Source organism: Sminthopsis crassicaudata, chromosome 3 (assembly GCF_048593235.1).
Source record: "Sminthopsis crassicaudata isolate SCR6 chromosome 3, ASM4859323v1, whole genome shotgun sequence".
NCBI classification, from domain to species: domain Eukaryota; kingdom Metazoa; phylum Chordata; class Mammalia; order Dasyuromorphia; family Dasyuridae; genus Sminthopsis; species Sminthopsis crassicaudata.
Window position 1 is genome coordinate 374,492,939 of NC_133619.1, and position 14,589 is coordinate 374,507,527.

At 33.6% G+C, this 14,589-nt stretch overlaps 1 protein-coding gene across 1 annotated transcript in view; it reads right to left on the minus strand.

Annotated features, from left to right (window-relative positions):
• The window catches only part of TMEM163 (transmembrane protein 163), a 304,131-nt gene that overhangs the window by 56,628 nt on the left and 232,914 nt on the right, over nt 1–14,589 (minus strand). Inside the window, exon 6 of the mRNA XM_074301879.1 lies at nt 3,531–3,627. Coding sequence (XP_074157980.1) covers nt 3,531–3,627 — 97 coding nt within the window. The remainder of the gene's footprint in view (nt 1–3,530; nt 3,628–14,589) is intronic.

Here is a 14,589-nt window from a genome sequence, read left to right on the forward strand (position 1 = left end):
GAAATGATAGGAAGCTTTGATCATTTTGATGGAGGGACATCAGTTTGTTTTTGTTTTGTTTTTTTTTTTTAATTAAGAAAGTGAAACATTTGAAGATAATGGTGAAATCCAAGGAATGGCTATCCTTGGACATGTCTCAGGAGAATAGGAGACCTGGGATATGAGAGACTGAAAAACTGGGAGGTTAGAGTGAGTGAGGGAGCGTCAGTTTGAATGTTGAAGCCTCCTAGTATACAGCAAAAGTTGTGGAATAGATTCCTTGGTGAATGCTTTGAGAAAGGAAGGAAAATGAGCTGGAATCTTGTAGTCAACAAGCACTATGATACATACAGGATGAAAAATGTTGATAGCATGATCTTCAAAAGGAGAAGAGAGTGACCAAAGGAAAACCTGGAAGTCATGGTGGAGAAAACGTATACCCTTTCAGGATCAGTGTGTTAAGGGATGTAAAAAGGTACATATAATGAACTTTTTAAAATTCTACTTTTTTCAGAGCTGGAGTTAAAGAAATCATAAATGAAAACTGTGGGACAAAAATGGTCCCAACTTTTTCAAAAATTGATGAAATATAAATAATTTAAAAAAAAATCTACTTTAGGGTAAGCTAGGTGGTGCAGTGGATAGAGCACCAGCCCTGAAGTCAGAAGGACCTGAGTTCAAATGTGATCTCAGACACTTAACACTTCCCAACTCTGTGACTCTGGGCAAGTCACTTAACCCCAATTGCCTCAGGAAAAAAAAAATCTACTTTCCAAATACCCAGATAATTTACAAAATATGAACAACCAAAAATATATTCCTTTGGATAGAACACTAGAGTTGAAATAGAAAAAAGGGGGGAAGGATTTCCAGTTATACTATAAAGACAGAATCAATAGGCCTCAGAAAGTGGTTGAAATATGTCTGATAGAGGAGAATAATGAGTCAAAAAATAAAAACATAAAAAAACCCTAGAGTGTCCAACACTGGTTACTAAGCAAAGAGTAGTATTTGATAAGAACAAATTGTATTAGTTTTCTCTGTGCCCATGTAAATCATCCATGTCCAATTCAGGTCTTCTTATCCTGTCCTTTGGAAAACATTTCTGATGGGATCTGATGGGGTGGGGTGTAGTTTTAAGTCTTTTAATATGGGATTAGGATCATTGACTGAGAGTTAAAAGGTTAGATAGCCACATGTCTTCTGATCCTTTCATTTTACAGATACACTACATCTGCTTTTGCTTTTTGAGTCGCCCAGTTTTAATTCTTTGAAATAGTGATGCAATCGTCAAAATGGCAAAATCAGAAGGCAGAATTAATTTGGGGAAAAGTTTTGTTTGGGAAATGTTGGCTTTGACATGCCTTGCTCCCCAACCCGCTCTATATGACTTACTATCTCTGTCCACACTCCATATTTCTCTTATCATTGTAATAACAAACTACTAAGTCATTGACCCATGCTGTTGTACTGCACATTAGGAGTTGGACGGGCTTTCACAGGGTCACCTGGCAACATAATCCAGGAAATGTAACTTAGAACACTTTTCTATGAAATATTATCCACATTTTAACACAAAAATCAGCACTCTAGAAATGTACCTTCTACACTTTAGCAACCAAGCAAATAGTGAGAAGAAAGCCCCCCACCCCCCAAAACCAGCTGCTGTGGCCACAAGTCATCCAGGAAGCAAGAAACCTGTCTCTCCACCCCCAAAACAAGTTGTGATCACTCAAAAAGAAGGGATATTTCCCACTTTCCAAGAATACTTGTGAAGGAAGGAAGGAATCATGTGACATTCTCATTTTCCCCTAACATTACATGAGCTAACTATCTGTATAAGCTATATTCATCATTTTAGCTTAATATTGGTGAATTTTAAGCCAAATAGCTACCCACCTTAGTCTCCCCTTTTGGCTTCTGCAGCTTATGTCACACACACACACACACACACACACACACACACACACACACACACACACATACAAACTCATTCTCTGGTAGGAATTGTTTTAGCCCTCACAAGAAGGGATATCTCTTACTCTAAGACTGTAGAAAAAGGGGAGAGAAGAAAAGAATAATGTTAAATGGGAGCAGAAAAGAAAACTCCAAAGATATAGCTATAATAACAGTTGAGAACCATAAAGGATCTTAGTGATCAAATAACTCAGCTCTCTAATTTTAAAGATAAGTAAACTGAGGTCCAAAAAAAAGTTAAATGACATGTCCAAGAATTATGTGCATTAGAAATGCTATACGTTGGATAGGAAAATTTTAGTCCAAATTTCCAAGAAGAGGGCATAGGAAATGTACTTTATATTCTTGGTACACCCAATATATTCTTAAATGGAAAAAATAGAGCTAGAAAGAACCTTAGAGATCATCATCCAATGAGAATATCAAACACTGAACTTTGTAAGATCTACTGGGTGACTCTAGTCTGTTATAAAGAGAAGAAATATCTTGAGATATCCTCTAGGACTATAATAGAACTGCTTTCATAAGCTGTGGAAATTCACTTCAATGTCAATTCCTCAGTATAACATAAAAATCACTCTTAAATAAAGAGAATTCAGAAAGAGGCTGTCATGGTTCCTCCAAATAGGTTTCCCTACATGATTCCAAACCAAAATTATATAAGGTCTAATAAATTCTGGTCTTACAGAGGTACTACAGACTCTCATCCTGACTCAACAAATCATGTGCTACAAGTTCAGCCGAGATTTTACCACTGAATCACTGCATAGTTTGTATACACAGAAGAATTATTGCCAGGGTAGAGCTTTCATCTTAGAGTAATCACAGTGGCTGTCTTTTGTGTAGATTCACTGATAGAAGTTATTCAAATATTTCTACTCTGGGCATTCTTAGAAAAAAGATCAGCATGCAGGTAATGATTTATATCGTAAGAGTGAAACATCCACAAGAGGATCTTATTTTTTTAATGTCATGGAGATTTTAAAAATCATATCCAATTTCATTTTTATTCCCACCAATGCAAAGATTAGTTTGTGCCACTGGAATTTCCATTGCACTGGAAAACCTAATGCAAATAGTTTTGTGTACTGAGGTGTAATACAATTAGGGGGGAGGGGAAAGGGAAAGAGAAGATGGAAAAACATTAATTCTACTGAATGGACAAAGAATGACAGATGGAAGCAATATGAAGTGTATCACTTTGCCATATGTGAAGCAAACAGATTCTCAATACAAAAGATCTATTTAAAGACATGTTACTTTAAAATAAAAAAAGCATCGGACTCCAAATATCTACAGAGAATGATGCTGAACACAGTAGTGACAAAGCAGATGGCCCATATGTCGAGAAAGGCTGCTTACGTTTTCCCTGTTGCTGTTCTTCAAGTCATTCCCCTCTGTGCTGTAGTCAAGTTACCAAAATAAACACGAATTCTCATATCCTTCCTAAACACGGGCATGCTGTGTTCTTTTTCAATGTACCTACCACTCCCAGCAATCTTACTGGCTTGAGGACTGCATAGAATACTAGTGTCCCTAAAAAAGAGAATTTTAATGAACAAGAATGACCTTACCACTTCTGGGAGCAGCCTTGTTGAAAGGTCATGGATGGCTTTGACCACTATACATACAGATGACAGAAGGAATATCACCCCCAAGATCACACAGGCTCTATAAAGAAACAAGAGGTTGAGAATATTAATTTGGAATATATCACCTTACAAAGGCATTAGTACAATCAACAATGACCACAAAAAGAATAAAGAGAGCAATTCTGAAAAGTTTATGTTTCACCCATCTCCCATTGAAGATGTACACAATTTGCAGAGTTCCCAGGAAGGCAAAAATTTAGAGTCAAGCACCTTTTGTACGTTCTAGTTCAATAACCTCATTTTATTGTTGAGAAAATTGAAATTCATGAAAGTAAAGTGAATTTCTCAAGATCATACGCTGACTAAGTAGCTAGGTTCATATTCAAACTAATGCCTTTGTAAATATATATTAAGTATATTTTAATTTTTAAATAATTAATTAAATATATTTATTAAATATATTAAAATATAAATAGCTTTACCAGTAAAGAGAATATGTATTTACTAAACACCTGCTATGTTTTAGGGACTCTGATAAATACTTTCTGAATATCATTTCATTTGAAAGTCAAATCAATCTGTAGGTGTTGTGGGTTATAAGGAAGGTATTATAATGAACTTCATTTTACAGTGGAGAAAACTGAAGCATTCAAAGTTAAGTGAGTTTTCCAAATGCAGGCCAGATTTAAATGCAGGTCTTTTTTAATCCAGCTCAAATCTCTATGCAAACTGACGCCCTTCTTACAAAATGGCTACTTAATAATTACCTTTCAAGTGGACCAGATAACATGGGCTATTAAAACTAAGTGTAATATAAAAAGCAATTAAGGAGTTTCAATAAACTCATAAAATCCATGAATGTCAAGACTAAACTTCCAGAGACTTCCAGAAACTTGCTTAAGAATATTTGAATCTATTCAAATAGGATGAAATCTATACTGTACATCTATTATTGATATGAAATGTTTGATTTAAGGTAATTTGAGCTCACTATATTCCTTTGTTTTTTTTGTTTGTTTGTTTGTTTTTGTTTTGTTTTGTTTAGTTTAGTTTTGTTTTTTTAACAGCACATTCCCTACACAATCCTAAAGCAATAAACTTAAAAATCAAGTAAACCACTTTGAACATGTCTAGACAGTTGGGCTCTCTCAAGTCTGGCACTTACTTTTATTATGTGTGGTCTACAGGAGGGGTGAACATTTCATCATGCAGCTGACAAATAAACAAACACTAAAAAAAGACTATAAGGACACAATGAATGATATGATTTATCAAGATAGATACATTTATCAAAAGGCCCAACAATTTAGGTAAATAGGGAAAGTTTCCTAACTTGTAAAATGGGAATTCTACTACTTATTCCCTACTTGGGGTGTTATTGAAAGACAAAGGGATATATACATATATATATATATACATATATATATATATATATATGCTATTATTAAAAAAGACAAAATAGTCCTTATTAAGCATGACCAAGGTGTTCCAGAATGTAAGAGCGTTAAATGTCTTAGGTCAGAATAAACTTAACTTCCTGTTTTTGATCTCTCTTTATAAAGGAGGGAGACATTTCAGGAGAAATTTATTGACAACAACTCTTAAGACTATTCAGGAAGAAAATATTGATGGAGCTTGAAACTTGAAAATATAGAAACTTCTTAAATTAAGAAAACCCATAAAGATTTGAATCCAAAAACAGAAATGAGAAATAAGAAAAAAGTAGGTTTTTTCAAGACATTTGATATAAGAGAAAGCAGAAATTCAATTCAACAGGCATAAAATAAATGCCTATAGCATACTAGGTGCTATAACAAGTACCAGGAATATAAAAAAAAAATCCTCCCCTCAAGGAGCTTACATTCCACTGCAGAGAAACAACATACACACATATAATATATACGATGTGTAAAAATAAATAAAAAATAATTTGAAGGCAGGGAATTCCAACAACTCAACGGGTCAAAAAAGGTCTCCTATAGAAGGTAGTAGTCAAATTTTGCATTTAAGGGTGCTGATAATAAGAAGAGGCAAAGAAAAGGAAGGAGAGTATTCCTAGTACATGAGACACCTTATGAAAAAGCAAGAAATGGGGAGTTGAAATGGAGGGGGATAAAGGTAAGGCAAGTAGGCTTTTAAATAACAAACTGAGAAGTTTTTAGTTTTTTCTGGGGACAATTGAGAGCCATTAATCTTTTTGGGCAGAGGAGTAACAAGCAATTCTGTGCTTTTTGATAATCAAGTTAGCAGCTATTCTGAGAATAGCCTAGGGAGGGGAGAAAGTAGATGCAGAGAAACTAATTATGACTCTATTATAATAGTTCAGGTGATTATTGACTGAGATAAAATGGGTAAGTGAAAAGTAAGGTACAGACAATGGAGAGCTAAAATAAGTCAGACCTCCTAACTATTAGATATGGAACAATCAAGAAAAGTGGTAAAGGAAAAGAAGAAAAAGAAAAGGAAGAGTCGAGGATGACTAAAATGTTACAGACACAGATAACTAGAATTATGATAGTATTCTTAATACTACCACCAATAGAAATGGGGAAATTGGAAAGAAAAGTTCAGTTCAGAAGGGAGAGAAGAAAATGAATTTTGTTTTAGATATACTGAATTTGAGATGGTTATGGGACAACTAAGTGAAGGTCTAAAGTTCAGGCTAGAAATAAAGTCTGAATTGTAGACTGTTAGTGTCGCTTGCAAATAGATGACAGTAGAGTTCATGGGAAGCAATAAGATTTTAGAAAATGTATTGAAGGAAGAAGGTCCAGGACAGAGCCATGATAAATACATTCATGCAATGGCAGGACGTAGATGATGAACCTGCAAAAGAGAATTAAAAAGAATGGTTCAAAGGGTGGGAAGAGGGCAAGGAGAGAGTAGTGTAACAAAAAACTTAGGGAAGAAAGTATCAAGGAGTAGAAGTTATCAAGAGTGTCAAATGCTGCAGAGAGGTATAAAAAAAGATGATAAGAGAATTCTCTTGGATTTAGCAATAAAAAGATTTCCACTTGTATATTGGAAAGAGAATTTCATCTTAGTGATGAGATTAGAGGCCAGATTGTAAAAAGTTTAAAAGTGAGTAGAAGATGATGAAGCTGAGAGAGTGAATATAAACAGCTTTTACTAAGACTTTGTGAAAGTGAAGAAAGGTATAGCACAATAACTTGAGGAGGCTGTAAAGTCTAGTAAAGACAATGGATGGAGAATTGGGTTAGGCAGCAGAAAAGTAATAAGTGGGGGGGGGGTGTGGAGGAGGACAGGAGAAGGAAAAAAGAAAGGAAGATGGCGACTAATCAAATAACTTAAAAGATCAAGCTCCCAGAAGAGACAGCACTAAAGGCACATGTGGAGAGGTCACATCTTACACTAAAACTGCAGAAAAGGAAAAAGAATGAAAGAATTATGTAGAGGAGGACTGAGATACAGAATTGAATAGAAAAGGGAACTCAAAACAGATGGCTGTAATTTTTCAGTAAAGTATGAATCAAGGTTCTTTATTATGCAAGAAAAAAAAGGGGCAGGATAGGTAGCTGGAAGGAAGAGGACAACAACAGCATATAGTAGTGAGGGCTCTGTCATACTTAGAGAGATTATATAAAATTTTAGTGGTCCCTGTCAGCATAATTATGTGACTTCCTCTAACGGCTTTAGCAGCCGAAGAAGAAGAAGAATAAACCAGGTGAAGAGCAGGAGTAAAGCAAGGTTGGGGCAGTGACTCAGAAGGAAAATAATGCTGAAATAGAGTGATATTAGACCTTAGATGTTGCTTTATAAAAGCCCCAGGCAAAGTATTAAGAAAGGAAATTTAATAATGCCTAGGAAAGATGAATATAATCTAGCAGTGCTAATTTCAATTTAATGGAGAGAGAAAAGGGATGGTAAGGGCAAGAGAATGGTAAAGAAGAAGTTCAAGAACAATAGGAATAAAATATAGATTGTGACTATGAGGTGAAAAGAAAAGACAACCATCATTCTAATTTTATCAGTTCATGATCTTTATTTATATGCCTTATGTGTGGCAAATTTTTAAATCCATGTGATTTCCCCATAATTCAAGACTTAATCTGTCGTCAGATAATACAAATTAATTTTAACAATAGCCTGAATGACATAACTAATAGGTAAATCTATCACCCTTAAATATAAAATGCAAGTATATAGATCTGTATAAATAGGTATATGGTTTTATACAATCATATGTATATTTCATATTCTTAGACTTCCTTTAGTAGAATTCAGGTATTCTGTTGTTATATTCCAAACCCTAAAATGTTAGGTTCAATCAAATTAGATTAAGAAATGCTGATAGTCTTTTAATTGATATTATTCTTCACTGTATTAGCAAAGCAGAATGATGTAGACTTCTTAGGGTCAGTTTTATGGAACTGCAATGCATAGCCTCTCAAATTTGAATTTCTTGCTATTCAAATTCAATGCTTCTTAAAATACAGGTGTGAGTCTAAAAATCAATATGGTTAGAGAATATAAGGCAAGAAATTATCATCATTTCAAAAAGAAGATACAAGGAAGAAAAATGATAATTTAATAATGCCTATAATAATAAAAGTATGAGAGCAGTACATAACAGGTGGCATGAAAGTTATAACTATGCCAAATTTTTGTAATGAGATTCTTAAGAGAGAAAATATGATTGAACATAATAATAGCATGCTAGCCATTTCCAAAGTGCTTTACACTTATTATCTCATTTTATCATCGCAACCACCCTAGGAGGTAAATGGTATTAATACATTTATTTTAAAATTGATGAAACTGAAGCAAACAAACATAGAGTGATTTGCCCAAGATCACCCAGCTGATGAGTATCTGGGGCAATATTTAAACTTAGATCTTCCTGATCCCAGATCTAGCACTTCTAACCACGTGGCACCTACCACCAGCCTTTAAATGAAAAAGAAAAGGAGAGAGAAAGAAAAAATCAGGTCATGAACAAGTAGTCACTGATCACCAACAAAATACAAAGCTGTGATGAAGGGTAGAATGAAGAATTCCAAAAACAAAGAATCCTGGCTCCTATTGACAATTCACATTTGAATAGAGGAAGCACCATGGACAGCAGATCAGTGACAAGGAAGAAGAAATTGAAGGATCAAAGAGATGAAACTAAAAGGAATTTTGAAAATTTAAAAAGAAAGGAGAGAAAAAATGTGGGCTTTGGAAGTATCCATGAAAATTAATGAATAAGACATGGCTGAGTTAATAACCTTGTGGCCAAATATATTATAGAGAAAACTCCTGCTTCGGTTATATTAGATGATCTCTGAGGTCACTTCTAACTCTAAGATTATGATTTTATTTATAATCAACAATGCCCAGATTCAAAACTATATGAAGCATTTGTACATCCACAATATAATTCAGGATCCTTGTTGTCCTCATATGCTGCATTTCAAAATAACACTGTCCATTATTATCTACTGGAGACTTTAAGCCTTGTTTAACAAGTGACTCAATTTATAATGTAATTAAGAGGTGTGTATTATAGGCAGTAGAATGTTCTGGCAATGTAACTGTGTATTTACAAAAACATTTAAAAGAACATTTAAAACTGTCCCATTTGCTGCTTTCTTTCCCCAAACTTGCTCCATCCCAATACAAGATGCATCATGGCCAGCTATCTGCTTCAAGGTATATGTCTTTTTCCAACTATGCATATATTCTAAACATTTTCTATTTTAGAAGCACTTCTATTACAAAATCTTTTGTTTAGTAGAGAATGGTAAGGGTTTTAATCTTAATATATGAAGCCTGCCAGGCTGTTCCCAGAACATGGGTTATAGCCTTAAAATGAAAGCACTTTAAAAAGAGAAAAATATGGAAACGTATTTGAGATTTTTCATGGTAAAATATATTCCTTCCTTGAGAATAATTTGGTACTGCAGGGAGGGGAAAAAAGCTTCAAGTTTAGATCCCAATTATTTATTTCTATTTGGAGGATCTTGTGCAAAATCACTGGGACTTAATTATTACTCTATCATTTCATATTAAAATTTTAAGGAGATTTGGCATCTAACAAATTCCAAAGAGTTGGTTACTTCCTAACCTATTTCATTTCCTCAAGAAACTAGTTTGTGTGTGTGTGTGTGTGTGTGTGTGTGTGTGTGTATGCGTGTGTGTGTGTGTGTGTATGTCTGTATAACACTGGATTCAAAGAGTTTTATAAATGAATATGAGTAAACTAAGTAGAAAGAGAATCATCTCCTTCTTTATCACACAAAAAGTCACTTTAGATGTGTTTACATCTACATCTACAAATACATTGTGGTATAGTGATTAGATGACCAGCCTTGGCATAAGAAAGAATTGGGTTCAATTCTGACTTTGGCATGTCCTGGCTTTGAGATCATAAGTAAATCACTTTCCAGTGCCTCCAGGCAATTCTCTAAATCTATAAAATTAAAGACAAGTTACTCCATAAGTAGGTTTGCAAACTGAGAGTTCCTTATATTGGATGAAATGAACTCCTCTACCCACCAACCTCCCTCTCCACAAAAAAATACATACTAAATTATATCATTTATATGATATAAATAAGATTATAGAACAATTTTTGCAACATGAAGGAATTCCTTTACAAAAGTAATTTTTTAAAATTAATTTTATTTGAAAAAACAGTAAGAAAAAAAGGAAAAAATACAAAATAAAATAAGGCAAAATAAAGCATTGTTATCTGTCAACAGAACATCAGGGAGAATTCAAAATATATAAGAACAAATAGCCAGATCAAGAAAGTATATGTATTAATTAGTAGAAAAATATATTCATGACTGTCCATTTTTTTACTTCCTTGTAAATTGTTCTTCATTTCTCTGTTATGCCTCTTATTTACTTTATTCTTCTTTTCCCCTTTCATACTTCCCACCAGTCCCAAGCAAACTACAGTTAAAAAAAAGATATGTTTATGTATACATATGTCAATATATACATACATACACATCCCACATACACACACATCTTTTCTATCCCTGCTGACTCTTTAAATACATTTTACTCCATAACTTGCCTTTTTATTACTTAATTCCCCCTATCCAAGGATCGCTCCCTTACCTTCTTCCCTCACCTTTTGCTTCCCCATACACCCATCCCTTCCCCCTTATTTATAGATTTTGGAGGGTCCTATATCTTTTGTGATATATATGTAGTCTTGCCTATTTAATTCATTCCCGATGTGAGTAGGTTTCCATAACTACAAGCCCTTCTCCCCCCTCTATAATGCCTCTGTGTATTCTTCCTCTGCACCTCGTTTGTATAACATGATTATTATTTTTAACTTAACTCTGCCAATCTTTCTTTGGAGCTACCCTATTGTTTATGGGAATCTTAAACATATAGTATACATTTCTTTCTATGTAAAAAAACAAACAATTTGTCCAAGTTTAAATAGTTTGTCCATGTTGAGTTTCTTAAAACTGATCTTTGATGTTGGCTTTTATATGTTAAATTTTCTGTTAAGTTCGAGTTTGGTTGATAGAAAGGCCTGAAAACTTGCAGGTTTATTGAAGGTCCATTTCTTCTCATTTAGAATTATAGATAATTTTGTTGGATGTTTTATTTTTGGCCACAAGCCTAGTTCTCTTGATTGTTGGTAGATATGATTCCAGGACCTACAGTCTTTTATTATAAGTACAATTCTAATCAGAGATCTAGCATATTAGAATTGCCTTTTTCTTGTTTCTTGCAAAATTTTCTCTTAGATATAGGAGTTTCAAAATTCGGCAATCATATTCCTGTGTGTTTCCCACAAAGGATCTCTTTGATATGGTGATTAGTAGATTTTTTTTCTATTTATACTTTTCCCTCATGTTCTATCATTCCAGGACAATTTTCTTGGATTATTTCCTGCATTATTGTATCAAGGTTCATTTTTTTGGTCACACCTTTTTGGAAGTTCAATTATTCTTGTGTTTTCTCTTCTTGATCTGTTCTCCAGATCTGTCATTTTAAAATAAGATGTTTCATATTCTGTTCTATTTTCTTATTCTTTATAATATAATCTGTTTTGTTATTTCTTGGTCTCACATAGTTTCACTGGCTTTCCCTTGCCCAATTCTAATTTTAAAAGAATTATTTTCATCTTTGAGACTCTGTACATTCTTTTCGAGTTGCTTAACTTTTTTTCTTTTTTTTTTTCTTGGATAGTTTTTCCTCAATATCTCCCATTTGATTTTTAAATTCTTTTTTTTTTTATTTCTTCTATAAATTCTATATGGTTACAAAAGTAATTTCTTAAAAAGATAAGTGAACACACCTCTCAGATTGGCTAAGAGAACCAGAAAAGATAATGATAAATGTTGAAGAGTATGTGGGAAAAGTGGTACACTAATACATTATTGGTGGAGTTGTGAACTAATCCAATCATTCTGGAGAGCAATCTGGAACTATGCCCAAAGGATTATCAAACTTTAATATGGCCTTTGATCCAGCAGTGGCTTTACAGGCCTATATCCCAAAGAGATCATAAAAAAGGGAAAGAGATCCATACATACAAAAATGTTTGCAGCAGTTCTTTTTGTGGTGGCAAAGAACAAGAAACTGAGAGGATGGCCATCATTTGGGGAACAGCTGGATACGTGATGGTTTATGAATGTTATGTAATTATTGTTCTATAAGAAGTGATCAGCAGGATGATTTTAAAAAATCCTGAAAAAACTTACATATACTGATGCTAAGTGAAATGAGTAGATCCAAGAGAACACTGTACATAACAACTACATGATTATGTGATCAACTCTGATGGATGTGGCTTTTTTCAACATTGAAGTAATTCAGACCAATTCCAATAGACTTGTGATAGAAAGAGTTATCTGCAATCAGAAAGAGATTTGTGGGGACTGAATGTGGATCACAAATGAGTATTTTCATCCTTTTGGTTATTGTTTGCTTGCTTTTTGTTTTTTGTTTTTTTCCTTTTTGATCTGATTTTTCTTGTGCAACATAATATGTATGAAAATATGTATTAAAAAATTGCACATGTTTAACATATATTACTTGCTGTCTGGGGAAAAAGTGAGGGCAAGGGAAGGAGAAAAATTTGGAAAACAAAGTTTTGCAACGGTGAATGCAAAAAAAAATCTACATATATTTTGAAAATAAAAAGATATTAAAAATAAAAAATATAAGTGAGAGTGGCTTCTTTCTAGTATCTTTAAATATTCACTATGCTTGATATTTTAAAATGTTTTAAATTGCCAATCAGCTTTTTTAAATCGTTTTTTAATCAAATAGTGTTGGAAGAGAGAAAATGATGAACCTCAAAGTCAAACTGTTAGAAATCAACTATCTGATGAAGATCAATTAGGAATTTTAAAGGGATCTTTGAAATGTAGAATAAATCAATAAAGCCTACAATTTGATTCTGAAAAAATGACTCCATACACACAACTCAATAATTTTCCTGTTACAGAAAAAAGTACATCTGTACTTTTTGGACTATATATCCTTCATTATTCTTCCTGCAAGCAGACGATCAAAGTAGAAAATGTCCATTTCTAATCCAGGGTGCTTGAAAATCTGTGTATTTGAAAAGAAAGAAGAAAAACTAATCCCATGATCCTTTATAAACCAAGAGCCTATAGGAGCTCTTTTTACAATTTTAATTTTCCTTCCAATGCTATAAATTTGGAAGAAACTGTCAGCCTTTCTCTAACATCATTGTCAGCCTGCACCTTGGCATCTATTTAATAGCACAGCCAAGATGACTATTATTAGCAAAGGAGTATGATGCTATTTTTTAACATTTTATTAATAATGCATTATGTTTACCTAGCATCTTTCCTCTCAAGCACTCAAAGTTCTTTGGATATCAGCTTATAAATCTCTTGGTGGTCCCTTACCCACAGAGTTGTTTGTTGACGGGGAGAGGAGTAAGAATATAAAGTTGTTTTTAAAACAAGTTTAAATGCAAGAGTTTAAGAAGTTTTTCCAAGGCCACCTATTGATTAACCAATCAATTTAGAAATAGAATCTACCTCATTTAATTTACAAGTTAGTACTCTGACTTGTAGATCATCAGCCACTTTCATGTTTTAGGTCATACACGTGACATCTTATAAACATTCACTCCAGAGACTGATGAGATTTGGGACACTGCCGAGATTCTGGTCAGGAAGAAGCTAGCAAAGCAAATGCTGCTTGCTCAGTCTCTTCTTTGATACTACTTTGCTCCTATCTTGGGAACAAAGGTGGAAATGGTTGGGGAAAGTGAATAAGAAGAAAGCAGATTAAAGATATATATTATGTAGCCTGACCAGCAGTTAAATGGACACTCAGAATCCTGCATAGAAGTTGTATTGAAAGGCAGGTGAGGTACAACAACCAAGAAAAACTTATTCAAGGAATAAGCATTTTCCTCCAACCCACTTTATCTCCCTGATAAAGCAAGAAGCCATTTAAGGGAGGGAGTGGGGTACTTTTTAAGAGAATAGACAAGCCAATTATTATCCACTCCTCTCAAAATTCTCTTGTTCTTTAGTTTTATAATTCCCACATTGCCTTCAAATCCAATTACTTTTGTTTCAGACACAATCACCATTTCCTCAAGAATAGTTAAAAGCTGTCAGACATTTGCACCCTAATTTAAGGGTAAAGGGTGCTAATTACAGATGTGATTGAGAGTCTCTAAGTGTAATTAGTTGAAAGTATTAATTTTCAGCTCTGAAGGTGGTATATCAAAACCTTCATAGATACTTGACTTCTTACTTCAACCTTTCCTCTCTAAATGTACATAAAAAAACCTTCTCATAGTTGCTATTGTGATGAATAGCTAGACTCTAACCAATTAATGCAATTGTGTGACTTCAACTTTTATTAGTAAAACCTAATTTATTTTTAATCTTATAAATTCTAAACTACCTGCTTTTTTTAAATAGAAGAGTGAAATTCAAAAGGTGAACTTCTTTTCATCTTTCCTCCTTTTAGCTAAATTTTAAAATATGTACTTCTCATGATTAATCAAATTAATTCAAAATGTAATGTTTAATATTTGATTTATGACCTTTCACGCCAGATTTCAAAG